The sequence below is a fragment of the Nesoenas mayeri genome, assembly GCF_963082525.1.
Source record: "Nesoenas mayeri genome assembly, chromosome: 12".
NCBI classification, from domain to species: Eukaryota; Metazoa; Chordata; class Aves; order Columbiformes; family Columbidae; genus Nesoenas; species Nesoenas mayeri.
The window spans coordinates 11,730,316-11,757,715 of record NC_137547.1 but is presented as its reverse complement, the minus strand read 5'-3'; the positions used below and the strand labels follow the sequence as shown (position 1 = coordinate 11,757,715).

General features: G+C 41.5%; 1 protein-coding gene across 1 annotated transcript; it reads left to right on the top strand.

The window, feature by feature from the left end:
• Nucleotides 1-8,476: 8,476 nt before the first annotated feature.
• On the top strand, nt 8,477-17,596 carry HSD17B2 (hydroxysteroid 17-beta dehydrogenase 2; the record flags this gene model as incomplete). Its single annotated transcript, XM_080352004.1, has 5 exons — nt 8,477-8,801; nt 11,575-11,787; nt 12,507-12,692; nt 15,742-15,879; nt 17,238-17,596. Exons 1-5 carry the CDS (start codon nt 8,525-8,527, stop codon nt 17,594-17,596), a joined length of 1,173 nt encoding a protein of 390 aa, XP_080208130.1. The 5' UTR covers nt 8,477-8,524.
• Nucleotides 17,597-27,400: the final 9,804 nt, after the last annotated feature.

Here is a 27,400-nt window from a genome sequence, read left to right as displayed (position 1 = left end):
TTCCCCTTTGTGCAGGTGTATTGCTGTACAATGCTGGGCTGTGGTTTAGCCTCGTGAAGTTGCAGTAGCTGTTTAACATGCTGACAAAGTTTCACAGAGTCTAAAATTCCAGTTTTAAAGGCTCCAGTATTACTGATTTCTGTCATGTGCCCAATGATCTTAAGGGTTCTTTCCAACCTAAATGATTCTATGATTTTTAGCCCTTAAAGATACTCACCTGCCTGAGCTGAGGCTCAGCTTTGTACTTCTTGCATTCGGTGAGATACCTCCTCTCTGACCTCTGCTGGTTAAATCCAAAGGGCTTTGCATAGAGCACCCTTTCTCCAAAGGGACACAGTCCCACTCAGCTTCTTCTCACTGGACTTCGATTCAAGGAAGATGTATGAAATATGAATAGAAAAGAGTGGGGTGCAAACCATTCCTGCCAGAATTGGGAAAGCGAGGCAGTGCTCAAAACTGCACCTGTAGCCGTTCTGCAGAACAACATCCTGTGAAGAACCTCAGCTGGCTCAGCATCCCCCTGGTACATTTTCCACAAATTCTAGCTGTATGTGGCTCTGTGAATCACACCAGTGAGGCCAGGTGTGTCATAGTTAGCACTTGCCCATGGGCAATACTGTTGTACAATAACAGTTTTTATTCAGGCCTTTGGCATAATTCCCTTGGATTAATAATATCTTTTTTCCTTGGCCTTCTTTGTAAAAGCAATTTTCTTTTCACTTGTATCTATCCATTTACATATATATGTCTTTATCTTGTACACTTATCTCTGCTTCAGCTGATGAGAGATGCTGACACCCACTTCTGATGAGCCCGCAATTCCAGTCTCTGCTGCCCACTTCTTTTTTTTCAGCTAGGCATCTTCCTGCTTCTTCTCATGTTTCTCTCATTCTCCAGAGCAATTCTGTATAAGCACGTACAGTGTGATCCTCTGCTGACCTCAGAACTCTGTTATGATGTCTGTAAAACTTTATTCGATGGTCTTTAGGTTCCTGGCACTCAAAGAGCACCTCCTGTCAAGTTGATGGCCACCGACAGCATATTCAAGCAGCAAGACCCAGGACTGACTGCAATGATATAGGAGTTTTTATGTATGATTTTTTTGACTAATTAAAAGTTGACCTCTCTTTGCTTCAGTTCATTCATGTGTACTGTGGGAACAGTAATTCTGTCTTGCCTCCTAGAGCATTTATGATAGCTAAGTGCTTAAATATTCCTGAGGGGATGGAGCACCATTTACAGAGAGATGATGCCAGCATAGTTTTTCTTCAAAATACCTCTTTCCTCTCTACTTTCTGCTGTAGAGGCCAATATCTAGAGGTACTACAGTAATTTAATTCTTGCCCACTTTTCCAAGTATAGTTGAGTGTCTCATTTCCATTTGCCATTTTGTATATATCTGTGGGGATAGAATACTGCGAGATGAAATGATAATCAGCAATTAAACATATGGAGGTAAAATTATACTCCTAAGTGTACAAACAGATTCCATGTTTTAGACTCCTGTAAGTCTTTATATTTCATTTGCATTTGAAATTTGGCCAGTATCTGCTGGTTTCTGCCATTGCTTCCTGCGGTCCAGTTTTCATGGCTACTTTGGAAGCCCATCACCTGTCTCTTTTCTAGAGCCATCGAAAGGCTTTCCCTGGGACAGTCTCTCCTTATTTTGCACAACTCATTTTCAAACTGCATTGTCTATTCGAAAGCAATAGTCATCAACTCTTCTTTGTAACCAGTTATAAAGGTAAGAACTTTTAAACTTTTATATGACATTGAATTTCTGATTTTAACAGCACAAAGATATATTTGACATGAGCTTTTACTTTATTTAAAAAGAAAATAAAAACCTCAGGCTAAAGGAAGCAAAAATTGCTCCTAGGCTGGTACTTTTAAATCCTAGTTTCAGTCCATAAACTTGATTGTAAAGTTAAATTGAAAAACCAGAATATTTAATAAGGAACATAAAATTCTTAAGAATTGGAGGTGCTCTCTGCTTTAAAATGTTAGAACTCAGAAAAAAGGAAATTGAAAACACATATGAGCTCATTATTAATATTAATCAAGATCTAAAAGCCACCTTGGATACTTGTGTAGATCCTTTTAAAGTTAATAGAAACCATATCATGTCTCTGAGAACTTTCCTAAAATCACGTGTCTGGAATAGTTGTTAGGTTTGAACTATCTAATTATATTCCAGCTTATTATAATATAACTCCTTTAACTTGGAATATCTTTAGGTTCATTCAGAACACTGTCAATGAGTTAACAAAAACTTCTTGCTCTTCAGTTGCCAGTAAAAATGTGGTTCAGCAGTGAGGAAAAGCAGCTGCCTTCTGGTGGCCATTTTACATCCTGTGTTTCAGTTCAGTTCCCAGAGACGTTTGTTTGCGGATATCTTGACTTGCATCCCTAACACAGAGAGAAAATACACATCTTATTATTGAGTCAGGCTTCTCTCAACACTGCTGACGCTGTAATGGTTTAAGAGCATGGGCTATATGACAGCCCATGTGTCCTGAATCTGCCCATATATATATATACATAAATATATGTAAAAATAAATATATAAATCCCAGAAATGCCGGCGACAAGGCACATAACCTGTATGCCATCTGACATTTTTGACGAGCTCTCCAGAATTAATCTGTCTAGGAGCTACTATGCTCAGCTTAATTATGGAAAGGCTGCATCTGTGTTCAAAGCTGTTGAGAGAGGGAGAAGAAAGTAAAAATGTCCACTAGGTTTGATTAACTGCTTTCAGCCTGATGAATAAAGACAGATGGTTACTGGTTATTTTTTCTTAATGGATTTTGGAGCTCCATTTGGTGGATGAATTAAAGTTATAGGTCCCAAATCTGCCTTTGAAGCTATGCCTGCATAGCCCTGAGTGATTCTCGCAAAGTTTGCCTGCATCCAAGAGAGATGTTTGCCCTAAGGCTGTCATATATGTTGTTAAAAAGCAGTTTTGAAATGAAAACTAAAAGTCAAGTGATAGTTTACAGTATTAATAAAACAAGTTACACACGGCACAGCTGAGGAAGGAATCCCCTGCGAGGGACGATTAGTGTGAAGTGCCTGTGCAGACTCATCACATGGAACCTCTGCCTGCTCAGGTGCCACCTCCACCTGGGGCTTGACAATGTTTTAGTACGGACTTTAAAACTTGGAGAAGTTCATTAAAGTTGCACTTTATAGTTTTGTCACCTGGAAATCAGAATAGTAGGTTCATTTGCACGAATCTATTAGTATGGCTCAAATCCAGGTGGAGGATGTCTCTAAGACGGGGTCTAATTCTGCAGCTGTGCGCATGTTTAAATACATGGGTATGAACGTATCTGTCGTTGTGTATGAATATCTGTGTTTATTTTTAAGAATGTACATGTCTGTAGGTTTGGACTGTAGGGGAACATTTAGACCTAACAGGTATTGGGACCATCATTCAGCATTAAACTATTAAATAATATGTCTAGTTTTATGTGAGGATAGTCATAGTGATTTTAATGGGATTAGATATGCTTACATCGAAACAATTTTTGAGTCAGGGTTAAGGTTACTGCATGATATAAAATGCCTAAGATGGACAATATAATAAAGGGAAACAAAACAATGAAAAAATGACACTGAGTATACAGATTTTTCTATAGTTGGTGGATTGCCTAAAGAAAAAATACCATTTAACTAAAATGCTACCTGCCATAGGACCATCACGGCCCCCCACAGATCCTGAAAGGGACCTTGAGAGGTCATCGAGTTTTTGCCTTGCTCCACAGGAGCATCGTGTGTCACCGAGTCATTCCCGACACAAAGCTGGTGGCACTGACAGCAGTCGGATGCCATTGCGGCAGTTTTCAGGCAGCACAAACATCACTGAAAAGCTCCGGAACGCTCTTCAGATCCGCAGCGTTAGAGGAGAAATCGGTGACATTCGGTATGTAGCAAACACACATTCAATCAAAATAGTAACATAAGTCATTGATTACACACAGAGTGAGGTCACGATTCCTCAACAGGAAAAATACCTGGGTTCACTATTCGGAAGCGAGGGATTTGTCCTTCGAGTGACAGAAAACAGAATGCGTTCAGGGCAGGTGACACTTTGTCATGGTTGATCACTTAATGCTTTTTGAATCATCGCTCATTTTTCATCTCATTTTGCTTCATCTTTCATTTCAAAGACTAGCTGATGTAACGGGGAGGAAAAGCTAAAAATAGGTCAACTCTGTTTATGAGAGGCAAAGATTTTTTTAAGAGCTTGCAGATGGATGGGGAGGCACGTGGCAGACATGCATAGTTAATAACCCAAGTGATGATAAGGAGATGCTACCACTCATTTTCTTTCATCCCCTTGCAGAGTCCATGCAGAGCTCAGAAACATGTTCCATGGCTCCAAGTTGTATGTGATTTATTTTTAATGTTGTCACTATCTACAATGGATGCCAAGTTGTGTTGGTGATGTAGTAAATCCCCTCACTTAGAAGGGACTCTTCTTGGGGGGAAAAGAGAGAAGAACAGCTAGACTGGGAGCTGAGGATTTTTTTGGTCACCATTTTGCTTTAGACAATATTGGTCCATGTCTAGGCTGCACTTAAAGGTCTTGATTAAAGTTATGTGCTGATGCTAGTTGCAAGATGGCACTATTTGGTTAAATATTTATAAGGCACTCTAGGGCCCACATTTCAATGGGAACGAATAATCTCCCATGTGTACCCGGAGTGCCTGCTGAGCTGGGATTGCTGAATTCTGCATCTTCATCACTACTGCAACCTGGTTTAGCTACTCAGTTTGTCTACCCATGCTTTAATTAGGCTTTTGATTACCATGGATGCCTCATTTTCTGTTTGCCTCCATATTCACATTGCTATTAATGAATTTAACTATGATAAAAATCATGAGACTTTTACATAGATAATGCCTAAATATTTCAAACTCTTTTGATGTCTACTGTTAACAATTGTGGGTTTTTTTCTGACGTAAATATGGTCTACATGACTTGTGGTTAGGTGAAACCATCCAGAAGGAAGGCAGGCAAAATTCCAGTTGCATTTCAGGAAGCACCTGCAAAGAAATGAGCACAGTGTGGGCTGGGAAAATGTGGAAATCCTTTGTATTCTGGGCACATAGATGCTACCATTAACTTCAGAGAGACAAAGCTGTAGGAAAGGGAATACAGAGATATAATAAAAATCTAGTTGGAAAATCAGACTATTCTTCCAGTCCAGTATAGAGCTTATATCTTTGCTTCCTATGTATTGAGGCACTGCTATGCTGTGCTCCATCCCAGGCAGGGCTGGAATGTTACTCTGAATGTACCAAAGGAAATCTTAGGGAAGAGTTTGTTGCTGATAGAGAAGTGGACTAAGATAAACTGATATATTTTCTTCCCTGACACTGATGGTTCTGTGAAAGCCGTTTCATGTTCCCAGATTGCAGAAGAAAGGCAGGCAAGTGTAATTTCTCATGAGGATAACCTCGAGATGATTCCTGGCTGACTTCCTCAAGAGTACCTAACTGCCTTTAGGTTTTCTGATTCTGTCCTCTTTTTGGGAAATAATGACAATTGGGTTGATAAAAATGACTTATTTTGGAAAGAGTGCAATCTGCTTTTAGCTGTTCCTGAAAGCCAAGAGACCCGTAGATGTCTGGAGAGTTAGAGAAGAAAACCTCCCTTCCAAATACAAAGGATTGCTTATAATCTTAATGATTTCTCTGATTTAAGATGTTTTGGCTATTGCAGAGAATTTACGAAGTGTTATTAGAGTTCATGTAAATACCAAGACAGAACTTACCGCTCATGGCTTCATTTCATGTGGCATGTTATTACGAGACTGACTGCTTCAAAGATAGAGCTGCTGCAGGCATTGGATTCACATGGGAAATGCAGGTGGTAATTATTTCTTTTGAAGAGTATATAATGCTAAGGTGTATATTGCATGGGTACCTGCCATAAGGATTTACAGGCCCAGTTTGGCCATCAGTACAGAAGTTCCTCACTCTGAGGTTCTTACACTTGAGAAAAGCTGAAGAAGTGATGATGATGATTATTATAATTAGCGATTGTTAGAATTGAAGATTGAGAAATGGTGAGATAAAGCTGTTTCTTCACTGCCAAGTGATCTTCAGGAATCACTGTCCATCTCTGAATTCACAGTCTTTACAATTACTATATTTGTAAAAACAAAATCCCCAGTAACTTAGAGGTAAAATATACTTTTACTTTTCTTTAATGGATACATACTTTATTTGACAGGAATTATATTCCCTAAGGTTCTATTAAAGAAATAGTTTGGAAACAAAGGAGAGGTTACACAGCCTTATTTCAGTTGCAGATAATGTTTTTTTTCCTCTTATTCAATACATACCTGTGAGTTCAGAGATCTTAATTCACAAAGGTACTTGGCTACATTCCCAGCTTTAGGCAGATAGTTTTGTTGTCTTTACTGGGGCAATTCTCGTGCTTCAAGTTGAGTGCATGAACAGATGACTGGCTGTAGGCAGAGGATTATCTCAGCCCTTGTATAGGAGTTCTGTAGTATTTGTAAGAGCAAAGTTTGTTTGCCCAAATGAGTTTTGTATACGCAAGTTGAATAGCTTCTGCATCCAGGACTCATAGTGTGACAAGTGCCTTTGTAGCCATTAAATCCACCAAAATCCAAATGTATGAAGGTGTTTAGATACTCTCAGAAGCTGTAGTCAAACAGAGTTAATGATTTTTAGCCAGTTTTAAATCACATACCCTCCTTTCCAACAGCACCCTGTCTCATGGTGAGTCTGATCTGTGCACTTACGTATTATTTTATTCACACACCAAGGTGAACACATGATCAGCTTCTTGGGAAAAGATGCCTTCAGTGGTTAGATTTTATATTCAAAAGAGAAAGGCAACACTAATTTAGAGACCAGAGCTGGGGAGGACATTGAACTGGATGTGGTCACTTCTGCCCCACTTCCCACTATGCAAACACTCCAGCTCTCCATATCCTCAAGCATGAGAGTGGATGCTTTAAATGCCAGCACATTTGTGATCAGCTAATCATGCGATAAAGCCCAATTAGGGAGAGAACGCTAAATTCTCCGAGGAAATCTTTAAGAAGATGCTTTAATGGAGGGCAAGGTATAACTGACCTCAAGACCAGCACGCTACTAAAAGCAGAAGCAGCAAATGGCAAAGTGAAAATGGTTTACACCTTGTGTACTAGTGGGAGGATGGATGGATGAGTGTTCAAAACAGTAACGAATGACAAGCAGACCTTCAGGGTGATGTTCCTTTAAGACAGTGACCTCACCTCTAATGTAAACTACCTATAGAGGTATGTAAACATTTTCACTGGCTGTAAAAATCTGTATTCAACAGATGTATCATCCCATAAAATAGCAAAAGAATAATGGAATGGAAATGTGCTTGTGTCTCCTGTTAGCTTTGCACCCTGTACTTCAATCTTCTAGTGCCTGTCCAAAATAAAATAGGTTGGCAGTATATTTTCTTCCAGAAAACCAGCTACGTCATGTCAGCTGGTTGTGTTATAACTTAGGCTCATCTCTCAAACCAGTTAGCAGAGATTTTTAGTGTGAAATATTCCTATGTTGTATTTAAATCCTTTTAGCTGGATGAGTTTTAAAATATTCTTTTATTTCTGTTTAAATAACTTTCAGAGTACACCACGGTAGGTGTTACATCTCTCAAATATAGCTAATCAATTGTGGTTTTTTTTTTTTTGACTTGCTGTGGGTATTGAACCAGGGATTCCTATCAAAGCTAAGCTTGATGTCATCACTGGAGGTCAACCAAAGACCCACTCTCAGGTGTGTTACATGTGTTCCTTTAACGAACCTTAATGGCAAGGGAGCAACCACTCCTTCCTCACCTCCTGACCCCCCCAGAGTGTCAGTTAACCACAGATATTCACTAGATGTGGAGTAGGTAAATAGCCAAAGGTGTGCACTAAGGTGGGGAAGGTCATTTGGAGCTTTTTGTTGAAAGAAGAGGGTGACCTACATGTGATAAAGCCCAATGCTAACCACACATTTTACACTATAGAGAGTAAATAACCCTATCCCAACTCACTTTTGTCACTGCCCATCAAAAATCAGTTCCACTGAAACTACACGTTAAGTTTTTAGGCAGGAAATTGCAACAAATTCCCATAAAGGAAACTGTTTTGTTTTTTTGGTTTTTTTTCCCCTATCTAGGAAAAACATACTTTAAACATACAAAGCATAGCAGTTATTTTTTCCCCAAAGGCAGTACTTGCTGCATCATGTCCATTCCTAGTGCTGTCAATCATTATCCAGCCAGCATATTGTTCAGAAGGTGGAGCTGTCAGGCAGAAGGAATAAAAGGTTAAAAAAAAAAAAGGAAAGCTTCTGCTTCTTGCTGATGCCAAGGGGAAGTGAGATTATGTCAAAGCTTTAAACAGAATCCCCTTTCCCTGCCCCACCCCCTGCTCCTATATAACATGTGCTGCCTTTAGCAACACCTGCATTTACCCAGCTGCTGGTGGGGTGTTCTTGCTCCTCACTGTTGCTGATGGATGCTCTTGCCAGCAGCCCACTGGGATGGCTGTATGTGGGTGTCACCGCTCTTTTTGGGGTGACCATGCTCTTTGTGGCCAAGAGGAGCCCGATGGAGAAAAGGAACGTGCTGGTCTGGAGCCTCCTGCCCATGGCACTGGCGCTGCTGTGCGCGGCCACGCTGGGCGCTGCCGGGGGCCTGGGGGTGCTTTGTGCCATGAGCATCATCTCCGCTGTGTACCTGGGTGCCAGGACGATGCTGCCTGTGGGTGACAAAGCTGTGCTCATCACAGGTAAGCTGCTGCACGTGGGCTCCAGGAAGCAAAACCTGCTTTTTTTGTTTGTTTGTTTCCTCATAAGAAGGCTGGAAAACTTTGGGTTAGCTATATGCAAAATGCATGCTTGTAAGGTTTCTTTTTTTCTTTTTCATTTTATTTGCTTTGCTGGAGATGTTTATTCCAGGTAAATAAGTGTTCTGAAATTAAGTAGAGAACCATCTTAATAGATGCTGTTATCTTTTAGTGTCTCATTTAATCTTTACAAGTAGCTTTTTAGACATACTTGTGAAATTAACTGCTGCAAAAAGCATAAGAATACTTAAGGTGGTCTAATTTTTTAGGCGAGATGTTAATTCCTGGAAGCCCTTAGAACACTACGTTCATACATTACTTTTGTTTACGTGAATTTATTGCACTGATTACAGATGTACAGTTATCTTTTGGTGTGTGCGTTTACACAGTGCACGTTACGTATATCATACATAGGTTTTAAGACACTGGTTTGGTGCCATCTCTTTGAAATGATGTATGACATAATTCGGGAGTAATTTCCTTCACTAGCAGTGGAAGTTCAGAACTAATGATTTCACTCTCTATTAACACTCCGATCTACTCAGACCCCACTTTTAGTTTGCAGGGATTGCATTTTTGTAGTTTTATGGCTTTTCTCTTGTTTCTTCTAAAACTTTGAATGTTGTTTACTTGTGTTAATCAAACCTTTAAACTGAAGTGCCTGCCAACTTCTTGCACTGTTAACTTGCTCTTTTTTGTTTTATTTCCTAGGTTTCCCCTCTGGAAAGCTGAATTAAGTTGCTTTGGTTTATATAGCTATTTCTTGCAGAATTTAATTTCATTTTATAGGGACACCTGGAAATAATTTAGGTTTGCCTAGCAAGCATTCATAGGGATTAAATACAAAAGTTAAAAGAGGAGAAGAACAGCAAGTTCTCCCCTTGCGGTTTCTCTGCTAGCTGGGTTTCTCCTGCAGATGTAGCAGATGAAGATGGGTATTTGGGGGGAACAGCCAGCACCCCTTTTCTAGCCCTGCAAATGCTGGGGTTGTGCTTGTGCTTGGGCATGTTCTTAATTTGTTATACTGCAGTTCTTCAGGAAAGAAGCAGCTCTTACCTGCTCTAGAGAATTTGAATTAGAGCAATATAGGGGAGTGAAGAGCATTTGGGTATATTCCAGCAAGTGAATGGGCTTTCTTTGTACCCAGGCTGCAACTGTCCTGAAGAAATGCAAGTCTGGATGCCTCTGACAGGTGACATGTCTGCAGAGGCTCTTCTTGGTCTTTACTTGAATCCAGACTGATATGCAAGCAATCAATCAAACCTTTCATCAACTGAAAGTTTTACTCAATACGTTTCTTGGTGAAATTGCGCTGACTGTAGTATTCCTCCCTTTACCTTAGGATGTGTGCCTGTGTGCGGGTGCAAGGTGCCTATAAATCAAACTTGGTGTCATTTTCTTCAATTTACACAAGACCTGAGGCAGGCACTTAATAGGAAACTGTGATTTATTTTCTCCTCCCCCCCACTTTCAGCCCTGCAGGGTTCAGGAATGCTGCTGTGCATCTGCCATGCATCACTCATGAGGTGGCTGGTTTGGCCAGAGGATGGAATCATCTCTGTGCTTCTTTCCCTGGCTTTTGTCAGATATTGTTCTGATCCTCTTTCAGTGTCCCTTGTACAACTGCTATTGTGTGTTATTTATTTAAGCTGGCAGTTTGTCGGAATACCACAATAAGGGAAAACTGTGCCCAGCTGTCAAAATGCTTTTTCACGTGAATAACTCTGGGCAGTCTTGAAGGTGTTGGTGAAACATTTCTATTGATCCTCTTGCTGGGATTGAGTGCTTCAGTGTTCTTAAACAAGCTCCTGGATGTGTGAACATTTATAGTTCGGTAGACCCAATAGCCAGATTACCTAAAAATTAAATTACCATGAAGATCTGAAGTAGGAGAAATTGTAGAATTCTTGCCCTGATTATTCTGTGTGCAGTGGGATGAATTTCTCCACTTAACTTAGTCTTTTCATTCTTGATGTGTGACTTGGCATTTCTGATGCTCAGTGTGAGTTGATGATAAATTCTCAGAAGCTACAGTCAGTAGTGACCACCTTTCTCATAATAAATCTTCTAATCATTCACAAATTGTCATCTTTGACATAGAAGCAAGAGAGGGAGGAAAAAAACTGGGGACAAACCCAGCAGCAGGAACAGACAAACACCATTTTTTTATTTGCATCTCGGGTTACTACACTCATCCCTAGTTGTTGAGTGCTCTGCCCCTTCCCAAGCTAAAAGCTGCGTTGTAAAACTTAAGTAATATGCAGCTCTGTGGCCATGTACTTGGCGGGGAAGGATTTGATCAAGAAATAGGGTTTTTCACTAAAAGTGAAAGAAAGATGCATCACCCCCAAACCCAGAAATGTGTCAAATCTTTGGGATATTTGCAGACCTCTTCATGTTTCTTCAGGGAATTCCAGTAGCTCAGATTTGTTGTTCTCTTTCGGGTCAGGGCTGTGAGAATTTTAAATGTGATCTATGTGATGCTGTGGTGCATCTTCAGCAAGCTGCAGACTTCAAAAATGCACAAACACTTTTTTTTAAAAGGATTAAGCAGGGCAGATCTGAACCTTTCTTCCTACTCTAATATATACTTCAGTGACTTTATTCTTTTTGGTTACATTTGTATATATTTCCATGTGTGCTTGCTTTTTTTTTTTTTTTTTAAATGATGGTTTAGAACAGACCCACTTTTCAAGTTTCTTTTTGATGCTTTCAGGAAGTGACACTGGGTTTGGACATGCACTGGCTAAATACCTGGATAACTTAGGTTTTGTTGTGTTTGCTGGAGTTTTGAATAAGGATGGACCTGGAGCTGAGGAACTGCGACGAACCTGTTCTCGGAGACTCTCTCTCCTGCAACTGGACATAACCAATGCCACCCAAGTCAAGGAAGCCTATCTAAAAGTCTCAGAGAAGGTGCAAAATACAGGTACAGCTTTTTTCCTTTGTAAGAGGATACACTAGTACTCCTGTTATAAGGTGAATCTCTTAACTGTTGGCTGCATCATGACTTAAGTGTGTAGGTCACCTCCATGCCACAGTCAGTGTGCAACCAGGGTGTTTACATTGATGACTTCTGCTTTCTGGGACACATGAGAAATGGTGATGAGTGTTCATGGAATTGGTACCATGTATCTGTAGAATCACAGAATGGTTTGGGTTGGAAGTGACCTTCAAAGCTCATCTAGTCCAACTGCCTGTAATAAGCAGGGACATCTTTACCAGCTCAGGTTTCTCAGAGCCCCGTCCAGCCTGGCCTGGGATGTCTCCAGGAATGGGGCATCCACCACCTCTCTGGGCAACCTGGGACAGTGTTTCACCACCTTCATTATAAAATTTTTCCCTCATGTCCAGCCTCTGAATCTCCCTCCTTTAGTTTAAAACCATCACCCCTTTTCCTATCACAACAGGCCCTGCTGAAAAGTCTCGCCATCTTTCTTATTGGCCCCTTTTAAGCATGGAAAGGCCGGAATAAGGTCTCCTCAGAGCCTTCTCTTCTCCAGGCTGAACACCCCAACTCAGCCTGTCCTCATAAGAGCTGCAGCTAATCTCTGCATTGGTCTGAAGGCACCATCCAGCTCACCAGTTTAATCTTTATGGAATTGTTTCCCTGCTGTGTGGCAGCCTTGTTCTTTCTCCTCTTTCCAGGACTCTGGGGAGTGGTGAACAATGCGGGGGTCCTGGGTTTGCCGGCCGATGGTGAGCTGCTGCCCATGAGCATGTACAGGCAGTGCATGGAGGTGAACTTCTTCGGGGCTGTGGAGGTGTCCAAGACCTTCTTACCATTACTTCGGAAATCCCAGGGGAGGCTGGTTAACATATGCAGCATGGCAGGTGAGCTGAACTAAATCACCAAACAAACTTCTGGTGAAACAGGAAAAGCAACCAACTTCCTTGGCAAAAATGCTGAGGGAGATGTCAGTCAGTCTTGCCTCTCAATACATCTATATCTATAAGTGCAGGTTTTTCTTTGGAGAGACTAGTTCCATAAAATAGCCCTTAAAAAAGAGTTTAATATGTCTAAAATATGCTGTTATATAAAATACAGTAAAATTCAGCTCTCGTGTTGTAGATGCTATGAGTGATAGCTTTGTGAGCTTCTAGAAAGACAGGTGGTAAATAACATATGTTTCTATAGCACGTTCCACCATAAGTCTGTGGACACCTCAGTTGGTGTGTCATTGAACCACACTGTAGAGATGCCCCAAAGCTGTCTGCCTCTTGCAGAGACAGGCTCTACTCCATCTCGGCTGATTACACCTAAACTTTCAACGTATTTATTTTTAATACTTTGAGTTAAAATCAGAGCATAAATATCTTTCAGGAAACTTAATGAAATTTGCCATTTTTAATAGTTTGTTATAGAAGTTAGTTATTCCACCTCCCAGCCTTATAGGGCTCAAGTACTACAGTTAGAGTGAGAAAGCACAATGAGAAAACACCTGCTGAAGTGAAGTGTTTAATTCTTCAAGAGCAGAAGCCAGTTTTATTTTTGCTGTATCCTACAGCTCTTTCCAGAGTGCACATTGCGAGATTATGGTCTGCTAATAACCTGGGACCTAAGAAGTGCGTGTTTATACTTATTTTAAAATATTTTGGATATTTTCTTAAAAATACTTGATCCTAATTTATTAGCAAAGTGGTATTATTTTCATGAATAAAATATTTTTTAGAAGTTATTAACGTCAGTTTTGTCCCATAAATTGGATCCTGTGGTTACTATATATATAATGTGCTTTTATAACATGATCTTCTATTCTAGGAGGACAGCTGAGATACTAAGATGTAAGAACTGAAGTAATACAGTATCTGGTAGCTAGCAGCTGAGGAGCAAGAATGTTCCTTTGAAAATGAGACCTGCTAAAAGCAGGATGTCATGATGCTGGAAAGTATTTTGGTTTAAGACCTCTTAAGGATTTACCGTGTTGTCTGCTTCCCCGATTTTCCTTCACTCTGTTTGCTTGGACCCTTGCAGTTGTTGTCTATCTGAATCCTGCTGTATTTTTGGGGTGTCTTGTGAAGGTGTTACCTTGTGTTCATGGCTGACGTCAAGGACATCATAGCCTAGCTCTGATGCTGTCCTCTTCTGTTGTCTTTTTATAATCCCCAGTATTTTTTGTGTCTGCACACCTGTGTTTGTGGTTTGTTGCTGACACTTAAAGAAATTGGGACTGAATTATCAGGTGGACTTTTCTGGTGCTGCTCTGCCCACCAGCCCTTGCAAGCACAGGGACAGAGGACAAACCTCTGTTTTCTCTGAGCATCCAGGTGAAACTTGCACTTTTGGTGTTTTGAGGCAAAAGTCTTAATTCTTGGCATGAATCCCCAGGCTGCCTCACAGGGATAAATGGAGAGCTTCCCTGTGCTCAGTAATCTGCCCTTACAGGAGTCGATAATGACCCTGCTTAAACTATAGCTGCTTGCACAGATGTTCCTGCACATGGGCTGCTTTGGGTAAATAGCTTCCTTTTAACGCAGGGTCTGAGGGTCCTTTGGTCAAACATTAGCAGAAAAGTTAGCAAGGTCTCATTGTGCTGGGTCTATTCTGGTCCGTAGAGCTGATTTAGCTGGGCACGAGGTTAGCCTGACCTCAGAGGGAAAAAGTATGTGATTCAATTGGCTCAAACCAATTGAAACTCAAACTTTAATAGATGCATACAGAAGAATAATTAACATATAATTGGCCTGGTTTCTTCAAAGGAATGACTGTGTATGACACTCCTGTGATACCTTGGTTGTTGCAGTACAAAACCCAATAAACGGCACCAGTGGCTTACCTGAAAACTCCCCTCTGTCGAGGTATTTTCTTTTGAAAGATTCAAATACAGTGAGATAAATGCATAATGTCTGAAACTGAGGCTGTACCAGATGATGTGCCCAGCTGCCCGTGCAGGCAGGAGGAGGACCGAGGTGCCCCAAGGAGAAGGGTTTCCCACTCTGTCCCCCCTCCCACTGTGCCAACAGCCCATGGTGGCTGTGACGACCCTAAATGACATTCTCTGTGTGGTGATAATGCCGACCTTGTGACAGAACTGGAGGGCTGGACAGAAAGGGGAGAGGCTCAAATCATCCTAGGATGTTTCTAAAGCTGAAGCAGTGACAGTCTGCCAGTTTATAGAACAGAGGAAGTCTCCATATTTGGAAGAAATTTCTTCTTTTTCTGGAAGTTTTAATTTCATTAATGTATGGATTTATTTTAAATTCACCTAAAATACTGTCTTTATTCTGTCTTTTCCATCTGAACAAACACTGCTGGGGCTGGAGAAGATGGGATTTAACTATAGCCAGGGGATCTGCTTAAATGATGGGTCTCAGGGAATCCTGTCACCCTGGGGACACAATTCCAGCTTTGCTTTGTCCACAGAGGTTCCCCCCCTCCTGCACTGTTGCCTCTAGTCTTTCTGAGACTAGCTGGCAAGAACTGGAAGATAAGTTGGCTTTATAAAGCTAGAATTGAGAGCATATACCCTGTTTTAACTGTGGCTTATAGCAGAAGCTTGAAATTTGTGTTACAGTAACAACAAGAACAACGGCTTTAAACTATTGCTTCACTGCTTATATGAACTAAAACATTATCTGTGTTTCTGAAACCAAGTCATAATTTTCAACAGTTTTTACCCTTACATGCAATACAGTTTATTTTTTCTGCCATACCAGGTGTCTTTTCAGATGTTACTGAGCATAACTGCTATAAGCAACTTCTAATTTAAAACTTTCACACTTTTTTAACCTCCAGAAAGAAATTATTCCCTCGCTGACCTGTCTTTAACCTCAGTGAGAGCTGCATAATTTTGGTTGTACTATAATCTTCCTTCTAAATCACGAAAATAAAGGCTGGAAAGAGCGACCGTCAAGCTTTATCATGTTTATATTACTCCTGCAGGAGGCATTCCACTACCAAAGTATGCTGCGTACGGTGCGTCAAAAGCAGCTCTGTCCATGTTTTCTGGGGTAATGAGGCAAGAGCTTTCCAAATGGGGAGTTAAAGTTGCTGCAATTCATCCATCAGGCTTCCGAACAGGTTGGTATTTGACATTACAGGTAGTTCTTTCTGCCTCGTCCCTGTAGTCCAGCATCCTCAAACTGAACCCTGAGTGTTTCTCAGCAGTCAGACTTATTTTTTTCCCATTTTTTCATCTCTGTTATGGAAATTAAGATCCAGGCAATTGGTGCTTTCCCTTTGCTCCAGCTTTGTTGAAGTTAACAACAAAAAAATTCCTGTGGTTAGTTTGAGTGTTGTGGGTTGCTTGTCCTGTATGAGAGCTTCAGGACTCGCTGTCAGTCCTGCCTTTCTCAATATCAGAGCTCTCTTATTGAGCTGCTCAGTCTTGTGCTAAAGTATTTGCAGCAATACCTGTAATCCCATTTACTTTGCTGTTGATATTGCTCTGTGTTCTGGGCTTTCCTCTCCACTCCTTCCCTCTGATGTGCCTGTTCTGCAAGTCCTGGTGACTTTATGGAGACAATTTTTATGCTGATGAAAAGCAAAATGGTCTTTTTAATAAAATCCTGCTCCCCTGAATGCCTCCCCACCTGGGGAGGGTCCGTGGGGGACACTGGGCTCTGACAGCGCCCATGTGGTCAGTAGTACCTGCCCCAGGCTTGACCTTCAGGGCTTCACTTAGCTGTGGTCAGACTTCTGGATGAAAGCTTCATGCATCAAAACAAGGCCCAATATCTGAGATTTAAATAAATATCTGAAGTTTTATCTTTATTTGCAGTGCTTAATTCATGATAGTTAGGCAATAAATGCATTGGAAAAGCCATTGCTTTCATTCTTACGTAATGCAGATGCGGGAAAAAATAGTGGTGTGGTTGGTATGCTTTGTGTTGTGGTTCTTTTGTTCAGGTTTTTTTGTTTTTCTAAAAAGAAAAAAAAAATCTGGCCTAATATGAGCCTTGTCCTCTGTGAAACTAGTTATTGTAATACCAGTGTCACTTGTGAAAGAGGAGCTTAGCACTTGGCCAACCCAACTGAATCCTGCTCATCTTGGTTTGTCTGTCTCCCCTCAGTCATTCACATCTCTTGATAAGAACTGATTAGAGACACCCACAAAATGAATAAGGGTGGAATGGCAAGGAGCGGGGAGGGAAAGATGATGTGGCTGTGAGAGCTTTTTAGGTAGAGCTGGTAACCAAGTGGTGTATAACCCCCATGCTCTTCATGTAACCCGTGTTTCATGCTTTCCCTTCTCTGCCAGATAAAAGCCCTTGCAGCTCACCTGCTGTTTGGTCTGTTCTTCACTGACCCAGTTCAGAGCAACTGTGACTTGGGGGTGGTGGTGAACAACTCATTGACTGTTAATTATAGATTGTTTGTTTTTGTTGTTTTTAATTCATCCCAATACCACTTGCTATCCTGTGATGTTGCTACTGCAGGTATACTGGGTACCTCCGAACTGTGGGATAAGCAAGAAAAGGAGCTGCTGGAGAATCTCCCAGCAGACACAAGGCAAGACTATGGTGAGGACTATCTCCTGGGGCTGAAGAGCTACCTCCCGCAGCTGGTCCCGCACTGCAACACTGACCTCTCCCCCGTGCTGAGCGCCATCCTGCACGCCTTGCTGGCCAGGAGACCACACGGCTTGTACACCCCGGGTAGAGGGGCTTATATATTCCTCTGCATCTTCTGCTACTTTCCCCTCTGGTTCTATGACTTTTTCAGTAGCAGGATGCCGAGTACTGAGTCTGTCCCGAAGGCACTGAGAACGTGGGAAGCTGAGCGCAAGCATTTCTAAAGTGTCCACCGGTGTTTGTCTTACTTGATGAGGTAACTGGGGAAAGACCTCTGTTTTAAGGCATTGCTATATATTGTACTGTCTTTGTTAAATTGCATTTACACTGCCTTGCAGACAGAGGTAGATCTTTGTGTTAAGAGTAATGTTCAGGAAAAGTGGTGGATAAACAGAAAGCTATACCCAGATGGGGCTTTTTTGGAGGAATTTCAGTGTTTTCCTGATGTCTCTGTATTCTGCCTTCTGTGTAAAGTATCTCATGAGGTTATATAGTTCATGTCTGCTTTGAAAAGCACCACCAGCATGCAGAGAGATGTCTAACCTATTTGGTTTTTTTTAAGACAGAGCAAAAAAATGCTTGAGCATCCACAACCTTCTTAAGCATTACAAGTAGCTGCATGTATTCCTATCACTTGAAGTTTTAAAAATTTCTAATCCAAATCCTTCTCACAACAGTTTCAGCCCAATATGGATTTACTTTGTTTCTGTTGCTGTTGGACCTGAGAAACGATTGACCTTTTTTCCCCAAGTTTTGTGAATATAGTTGTCGTGTTTATAATGTGTCCTTTTCGCTACACTAAGCAACATAAATTAATTGGGGGGAACAAATGAACAAAGATCAAGACATTCATAAAGAAGCAAACAATCTCCTTCCTACAGTATTATAAAAAGTAGTCATAAGCATATCAGCTGCTAATTTGATATCAGCGCCTTGGTCATTTTGTACATTGCCTGTATGCTTGTGCTTCTTTAATCATTAATAAATTCTGATCTCACTTCTGCTTGTTGTACAATTCCTTACTCTGCTTGATTTATGAAGCGTGCACAATTTTTGCCTGTTTCTCCTGACACCTTCCTGTCTCTCCCTCTGCTTTGGGAGAGTTTGTGCTCTCTCTTCTAAGACCAGTCAGTCTTCAAGTTGGCTCTACTGGAGTCCAGTGTCTATCTTCTGATAGATTTTTGGCTGCTCTGCTTTCCTGAATCCATTCTAGGAGCATCAGGTGCCCTCCCTGCTGCTGCTTGTCCCTCTGCCCTATACCATGGAACCCTCAACCACACCAAGAGGTTGGGCAGCCCGCCTGTATTTTCCTACCGCTTTTCCATTTTTCCATTGCCTATCACATCATTGGGCTTTGAAAGGCTGGGATATTTTGAAAGCAATCCTCATCCCCTGTGTTCCCTGGTTTGTCCATCTGTCCTGTGCCTTGCTTTGTGAAGATGCATTACTTTTCATGTGATAGAAAACTGGAAGTCATTATATTCTGGGCTTTAAATGTAGATGTACTTTTTTTCCCCAGTTATTTCTGAACAAATTCTAGTATTCTGTCATAATCCTACTCATTTGATGTACTTTTGCAATCAGCTGAACAAAATCACAATTTAATTTACATCTGTAGTATTTTTTCCACGTCCTCCCGCATCTTTTACATCAACACAACACTCCTGTAAATGCACAGAGGATGCTCAGCAGGTTTGATCCATGATTTTAATTTGTGCCCCAATGTGGAAATTCTCCTGTCCTGTAATTATTACTGCTTTTCCTACTGAGGCTCATCTTCCTGTGCATTTACATCAGTCCCACTGTTACAGACTTTTGTTTTACTTTGAGAAGGTGTGACCAAAAAAATGTTTTTAACTTGGGGAAAATCTGTGCCTCTTTCTGTTTCAACCTTTCTCCTTTAGTTACTTCCCAAATTTATATGTCAGCAAAAGTGCATAATAAAAAATATTATTTAGAAACGGAGTTGTGACTCTTTCTGTCTGATTTGGCCCTTTGTGCTTTTGGGGATTGGTGCTACAGCCCTTCCCTTCCTATGCTGTCCTGAGTCCCACAGCAGGAGAGCACAAGGGGAAGATGATGGGGACCTTCTCTGGGGAAAGGGGATAAGATGGCAGTGGGTACCTTGTTTTGGGAAGGACATGATCCCAAACAGCTCAAAAATGGCTGCTGAACCAAAAGGAAAGGTGGGTGCCATGAGTTGCAGAGCTGGGTCTGTGCTGGGCAGCAACCTCTGAATTTTGGCTACATTCAGGGTGAGAGAATTTACTGCCAGCCAGCCTATCTGCCTCTCCATCTTGGGCAGAGGTGATTGTTTTTCACTTTACACCTAATTTAGGTGTAACTTAGGTGGCCTGGAATGTTGCCTTTAGGTGCATTATGCAACCAAAATTCTTCTTAGTAGACAGCTGTTTTGTGTAGCAATCTTCATAACAATCTTTAATTGCTGCTATGTTATTTGGCTATAAAATATAACTTTTTTTCCCTCCCTTTCTCTTTTGTAATAGGAGTATTATCTCTCACATTGCAGACGTATTAAAATAGGGATCTACATGGAAGACTTGATTTCATTTTATTTTATTTTACTTTTATTTCCCAGGAAATTTATGTTCTAAATATCCATTTTACATGTCTTTGTCTAACTACAAAGATGTTTTAGCAAGTCTCAAGTAATTGCGGCATTAAAAATTGTTATTGTTTTCTTTCTACAGGGATCTATCTTTGTGCTTTAAAGATAATTCTGTTGTAACACATTACAGAATTATGTGCCATTTAATGGGATATTGTATTAGAGGTAAATTTCTTTCTCTGATGACTTGCATTGCAAATAATCCCAACTGTGAGGGTGGGAGAAATGTGGAATAAATTGTGGGTGTTTGTGGCCAAACACACCCATGCTGATGTTAAAGCTGATGCCAGCCAATGCTTTCAAGGACCAGTGTCTGGCTGTTATTTCTCCTTTGCTGACTAAAAAGGCTGATGTACACAAAGCAATTTCAGGTGTAGGAAGAGAGGATGTTTAGTTCTAGCAGTGGAAACAGATATATTAAAAAAACAAACAAACAAACAAACCCAAACTAACCACTGTGATTTGGGCCTATTTATGAAGACGAGTTTTCTAACAAAAAACATATGGCATGTGGAAGAGTATCTGACAAATTGAAGAAATTGGCTGTAACACTAAAAATGGGCTAATAAATAACATCCCTAAATGTCACTTAATGCCTCACAGTCATTAGGAGTGTATATATTAAAACCACACAAATGTAGGGTTTAAAAGGGGTCAGATGCTGCAGAAATCATGATTAAAGAGTAGATTTGATGCACAGCCCTCTGATCCAATATTTCTCTGGAATGTAGGTTGTGACAAAGGAGTAAATGCTGTCAAATGTTTTTTACCAAGCAAATCTGTGGCTGGTGTCCTGGGGCTCCCACTTCCTTACCCTGTGGTTGTTACTTTGGCTGACATCTGTTCTTCATGTGAACAATTGATTTTAGCATACGTAGCTTTGATGAGACAAAATGTGCATTAAAAAAGTAATTTGGCTTTATAACTTTTTGGTTTGGATCCTTTTGCCGTCTCTACAGGGGCCCCTGATGACAACCCTATCTAATGCATGTTTCTAGCATTGCAAGCCCAGGAAAGGAGGTAAAATATCAGGTGCTTCTGTGGTTTTATCATGGGCTGACCAGAGGTGATGGTTTTGGTGGCCACCTCCAAAGAACCATCATGGCTGATGCGCTTACCTCCCACCCCAAAAGCACCGGAAACTTCTAGACCAATAGACCACTGTGGTCATGTACACACCCCTTGGCTGACAGACAGGGCCCCTGACCATTGAAATGCCTTGGTTGAGAGAAGTTTCTAGACCATTAGCATAAATGACCACAGCTGCATTGAGTTGGTTTTCCTTGGAGCAGCAGGTCTGCAGTTGAGGATTCTCTTCCTTAGACTGTAATGTCATCTAAGAAAGTTTCCTTGACGATTGAGACACGTTATTGGTAAGTGATTGTATCTTCTGAGTACACTTGAGAGTCTGAGTGGGAAGATGCACATTTTGAATCATTATTCTAGAGTCTTGGGATCCATTGAGTTGGCATTGCTTGTGTAGTAATTGTAACTCCCAACTAGTACCCGAATTTGTGTTTTATAAGGTTGTTAAAGTACCAAATGATTTTGCATAGATTTTGCATTTCTAGTTGGTTCACAGCTAAACAGTTCTGGTTAGAATAAAGTTTGCTTGGAGTTTATAATCTACCTAAATTGATAGTGAATTTTGTCTTGGATAAAACTGGTAGTGTAGGAGACTGAGTAGTTCTGAGTCACTAACAGAGAGTCATGTTGGGACAGGGATTAATCCTAAAACTGCTTTCAAGCCCTACAAGAGGCTGAGCAGACTCTCCTGCAGCAGGCTTTCTTATGGTGTCTGACTTAGTAATGTTTGTGCACAACTTTATTGTTCAAGCCAAAGCCATCAATACAGCATCACATATAAACAGTAATTTATAAGTTCGTTTTTCATTATTACAGGCTAAAAACAGAGAAGGGAAGAACAAATAGTCACTCATCTGTGTGCCAATCGTAGTTACAGCATGGTTGGGACAAATACGTGAGTTTGGTCATTTTTCCTAAAAGACTGATTTTGGGATCCTTTCTGGGACAAAAAATGGCCTGGTTTAGCCTTTTTATGGCTGTGTTTTGGAAGTAAGCTGGCTTCCCAAAACGATACAACACATAAGTGTATTGTGCATCATGGAGCCATCATATTTCTAGGAACACTTAAAGAAACTGCCTTTGAAATAAAATTCATGCAGGCTTGAAAGGAAAGCATTCAAACAAAAGAGCTTGGGCCTTGCAGGGAAATTTACAGGAGGGTTTTGTTTGGTTTGGTTTTGTTTAATTTCTTCAAAGTGTTAAAATACTTGATTGGAAAGTATTGCTGCTGCCAGGAAACACCCAGAACGTTGGATCCTGAGATGCCTGAGGTGTGATCGTTCCAGCTGAAAATTGTTGGGTCATGTAGTGCTCCCAGGGATGTAGAGGCCATCATAGGCAGTGTTTCAATAGCGAGTGCCTTCATCACCCAGGCTGAAGATTACAGCTGTTGCTGTTCAATTACAGAGGCATTGTGGCAACTTTGAGAGAGTGGGCTTTTACCATGGTAAGAGAGGTAATTGTAAAGCACGACCAAGTCATTAATCAAAAATCACTGACATCTCATGAAAGGAGGCAAGTTTTAAATCTCTTTAATAGGATAAATGAGTTTTAAGCATGTTGTATAGGTCATTGTAACCTAAGCTAATGAATCTGGCTTTAACAACCTATGTGAAAGTCATTAGGATCATATAAACAGCGTCCACAGATTTAATGTCTGGAATATGTAGGTTAAACAATCCAAGTTTATATGCCTATTCATCTTGTTGCCTTTGGGTTTGGAAAGAGCACTGAATAAGCTGGAAACTAATCCTGTGAGTTAAGAATTTAGATCTTGCCAGGTCCCGTGAGTGAGAAAAGTGAGGATGGCTTAGGGGTCAAAGGATGACTCTCAAATCCTGGTGGAGCCAGTTCAGCCTTTGCTATTAGTCTGATCAATCAGGAGAGCTCTGTGAGCTGCAGAGTGTGTAGCACTTTCTACAGAGCCTTTCAGAAGTGACCTTTAAATTTGATTATATATGTAATAGTTCTTCTGAAAGTTTCATTTTCCAGCCATGTTTTCACCCAACACATCTGGATTGGGGACTTTCCTCTTCTGACATAAAAGGACACATTTCAAATGCCAAAATAAGAAGTGGAAGATGAAGCAAAGATCAAGGGTGTGAGAATGAAAGACCTAAATAAAAAAAATGACAGCAATTGGTTTAAATGGCAGACAGCGAAGGAGGCGGAGGGAGGAAGGAAGGAAGCGTGGTTGTGCTCAGGAAATGAGTTGGAGCAGGTTCAGCTCCGTTGATGTGTCTCATGCTCATGTTGTGTTACCCACTGTCTTCCACACCTCCTCCACCAATCCCTTCAACACCTGGTGTTAGAAGTGCTATTTAAGAGACTGAACTGTGATAAAATTACCTACTCTGGAGGCGAAGCCCTACTTGTGTTACTTGTTTTTATGTTGTCCCAACCCACAAAAGCCTGGGATGGGAGTGACCTGCTCTGACATGGGGGTTTGCACTGAGGATAGGGATGGATGCTTCAAGCTTGACCGACTCTTGGTGGCTTTGGGTGATAATGGGAGAAGCAGGTCTTCGTACTTCCACGTCCCTGGGAATGGGGAGATGTTAGTGGTGGGACAATGCATGTCAGCCCTCCTTCACTAAGCCTGCACAAGTCTGGCAGCGTTTACTTCTTGGCTCTCTTATTTTGGGGGAAAGAATGTCACGCTGTACTTTGTGTCATAATGCAGAAAAAAATTTATTGCCCTTTAGCCATAACAATTTCCATAGCAGCAATCAGAGTAGGTGGTGGTGTCTGTCTGTGGTTTCCTGGGGGCATGCACTGTCAGCAATAGTGCTGACACCAATCCAGCAGCATATGTGGAAATCTTTGGTGCATGTATGACAGAGTGAACAAAGCAAACAAGAGGAAGATGTACTTCTGAGAACGGCCTGGGGGTGATTTATTCCCCTGCTCTCTGGGCGCATCCTACCTTTTCAGAAAAAGAGTTAGAAATCACTGTTATGGCTTCTGCATATCTCAGAAAGCATCTTGATGCCTTGAATTTCTCAAACAATCTCAATTCGCTGCCTGAAGGACAAAATCCTAAAGGGCTAATTTAGTTAAAAAAGATAAATGGGGGAAAACAGAGCAAACATGATACAGCTATTGTGTTTTAATGTATATACAGCAATGTAATCATGTTGTATGGTTGGCAGAGATGAATTTAGGAAATAAGAGGCTTAAAAATTAAGCATTTTTGAAAATGTTCCATCATGAAGAGTTGTGTTAAAAGTTCATGTGTGGACTTGGCTGTTTCATAGTCTCATTTCAATTACATGTTCATGCAATAATATAGTGGGTTTTATATCCTTTCACCCCAAATGTTGCCACTATGATCATAAACGTGTGTTGCCTTAGATGTTAGTGGGAAGCACTGTTGTTAAACAAGACACAAAAGCATCCCCCAAAGGCACCCACTCAGCAGCAGTGACATGAAAACATGGCTTTGGGCCATGCCATTGCTCCCTCTGTGTTTTTCAAGTTTTCCCAAAGATACGCAAAGGCTAATAGTGTAATAAAATAAGAATAGATATTAAAAACGAGAAGATAAATGATTCTGCTCGGCCTACTGGTTTAACATATGGTGTGGAGAAGCAAACGGGACGTGGTGACAGACCCACGTGTGCTGTAATGGATGGCTGTGTCTGAGGGGCAGCCCAGCTGAATTTCTGTGTCAGGGAAACATGCTAAGCATGAACCAGGACAACGTGATGGATGTACCAGGTAGAGCTCAGACCTAAAATCCAGCAAACTGGCTCTGTGCAGGGGAGGTGCAGGAGCTCCTGTTTGGGGAGGGGTTGTGTCTTGGCACAGTGCAGCGGCAGGGAGTGCTGCATTGAGGGGCAGGGGGCTGCCTGGAGTACATTTTGGGGTTTTTTTTTTGGTTTGAAATCTCTTGAAAGCATTGCTAAGCATCAGAGATTTCCTCCCTGAGGAAGGGAGGAAATGTGGGCTTTCACCCTAAAGTTATCTGAGACTGTTTAATTGCAATATGCTGTGTCTGCACTCTGCTGTCTTTCAGGGGACTGATGACTTAAGAGGTGAGTCCTTCTATGAAGAAAAAATTAGGGGGTGTTTCCTCACTGTGTGAGCTGAGGGGCAGCTCTCATGACCATTGCGTATCTTACCGCAATAAAAATATCCAGTGCCTGCACAAAATATTGAGTCCCAACCAATTTGAGGGAATTGGCTTAGAAGTGCCAGATGACTCTGGAAGAGTTAGTCTTTCATATGAACATTTGCACAACCTCCTGATATCCTCTGAAAGTAAGTATTGCTTTTGGTTTTCTCTTTTTACTCCACGGTGCTTGATCAACTCAAGAGGACCCTGTTCTGGCAGTTCTAGGTAAGGAGGTAAAACGGGGCTGATGAAATAGGGTTTGCCTGTGGTTGCCCTTCTATTGAGGTCTGAAGGTCTTACATTCCTGGGGTTGTGGATGCCAGTGTGGAAACTGGTTCTTCATCTGGGCTGGTCTTGAGAAGTCCGTGGTCCTTCACTATTTGCTGTGCAGCAATGCATCTGGTAGAAGCAGTATTCCCATTGCTGACATGGACAGCCAGGGTAAGATTGATCCTGGCTCTTCTATGGTTTATGGCAGCTGTGACATACGTGGCAAGGTCCTACCTGACCATGTGATATACCTACACAGGCCTTTTTCTTTCCAGAGTGACATTTGTTTAACCAAGGCAATACTTGCATATCAGAGCTATGTTACAGGTGCCTCCATCTGACAGCTCCTGAGTATTTATCTCTAGGAGCAGAAGTATGGGGAGTGAAATGTTTGTTGCCCTGTGGGGAATGGGCAGGTAGATTATGTCCATCAGTCTGTTATGGGCATGTGTGCAGCTTGGCAGGAATGCTGCCCGAGCACCAGCAGCACCCGTGGGGTCCCTGGGCATCCGCACCAGGGTGGCTGAGAGCAGCATCCCAGGAGATACAGCAAATAGCTTCCATGGAGAAATGACAGCTCTTCAGGCTAGGTTTCTTTTACCTTTTGAAGTCCTGTTGTAAACTGGGTTGTTCATGGCTTTTAATGGAAGTTTCTACATGGTGTAGCAATTAAGTTTTCAATACTGAAGCATTTGAGTCAAGTGTCTTAATTTTTACACTAACAAACTGGGATTCCCCATGGGTTGTAACACAAGCTGTTTCAGCATTGCAGAAATTTCTCCGTGCCAAGTATCACTGGTACCTTTGGAGAAGCTGTAGTGACAGTAGTTTGTTTCTCCTGTGACCCCTCCATGCCGCTGAGCTGTTTGCTCTCCGCTTGTGTCACGGGTGACTTTGACAATCCAATTCCCTTTAGGCAGCAGAGCAGGTTACTAATTTTTCCCATGAGCAGCTTTCTATCCACCTCCAACCTAAACCTCCTCTTCCTCCCCAATCTGATGTATTCAGAGACTGCAGTGTGACTTGGGACCAGTGGTAAAGGGAAAAGTAGAGGTTGCTGGGGCACAACCCATTTCTTGTGTGCATTATATGGAGGAATGTTGCTTGCACCTCACAGTCCTGGTGCTCATGGGGACCTGGGGGTCAGACCTTGCTGGCCAACACTCATCAGTAAAAATCCCCCTTCAGACAGCAAAACTTGCTGCTGCCTGCTTGACTGTGACCACTCAGATAACTGTGTTTAGACAGCAATCAGAGGCAGAAGCTCTTTGCCAGCATATTGACTAGACATTTTGCTATGTTTTGCTAAGTATGTATGGCATATTTACACCTGAATTTTAGCAAAAAATCTTCTCATAGAGAGGCTGTGGGCTGTGAGAAAAGATGCAACATACTGAAAAAAAAAAATCCTCAGAACTCCTAAAAGTCACACTGGTTTTACCCAAATTAAGCATCTGCAGTTGAGCTATGGTCTCTTAACTCAAATAATCTAACAATTTTAACAGAGGAGACAAGAAGGCGATTTAGCTATTTTTTCTATCATAGTGGTAGATGAAGAGAAAAATGAGATTGGAATTCAGTGGAGGTAACCACTTGGAGAATATGCAGAAATCAGGGATTCTCATGGCTGAGCTGCATCTGGGGAGACTGGTGTTTTGGGGATGCATCACCTTGATGTGAACTCCCAAGAGGGTTATGAAATGGTTCCTGTTTCCAAATGACGGTGATGAAAATGATGAGAAAACAAGAGAACGTGTCGTGGTGTGTTGCGAGGACCCTGCAGGTGGGAGCTAATGAGGCATCCCCAGCGCCACGTGTGTTAAATTGAGTTACCTGCAGGGCATCTCCCATCAAAGCCTTCAACACCACCTTGGCCTGAGGAGCATGACCCACGTGGGCAGGGTGGTACCAAAGGCTTAACTGGTA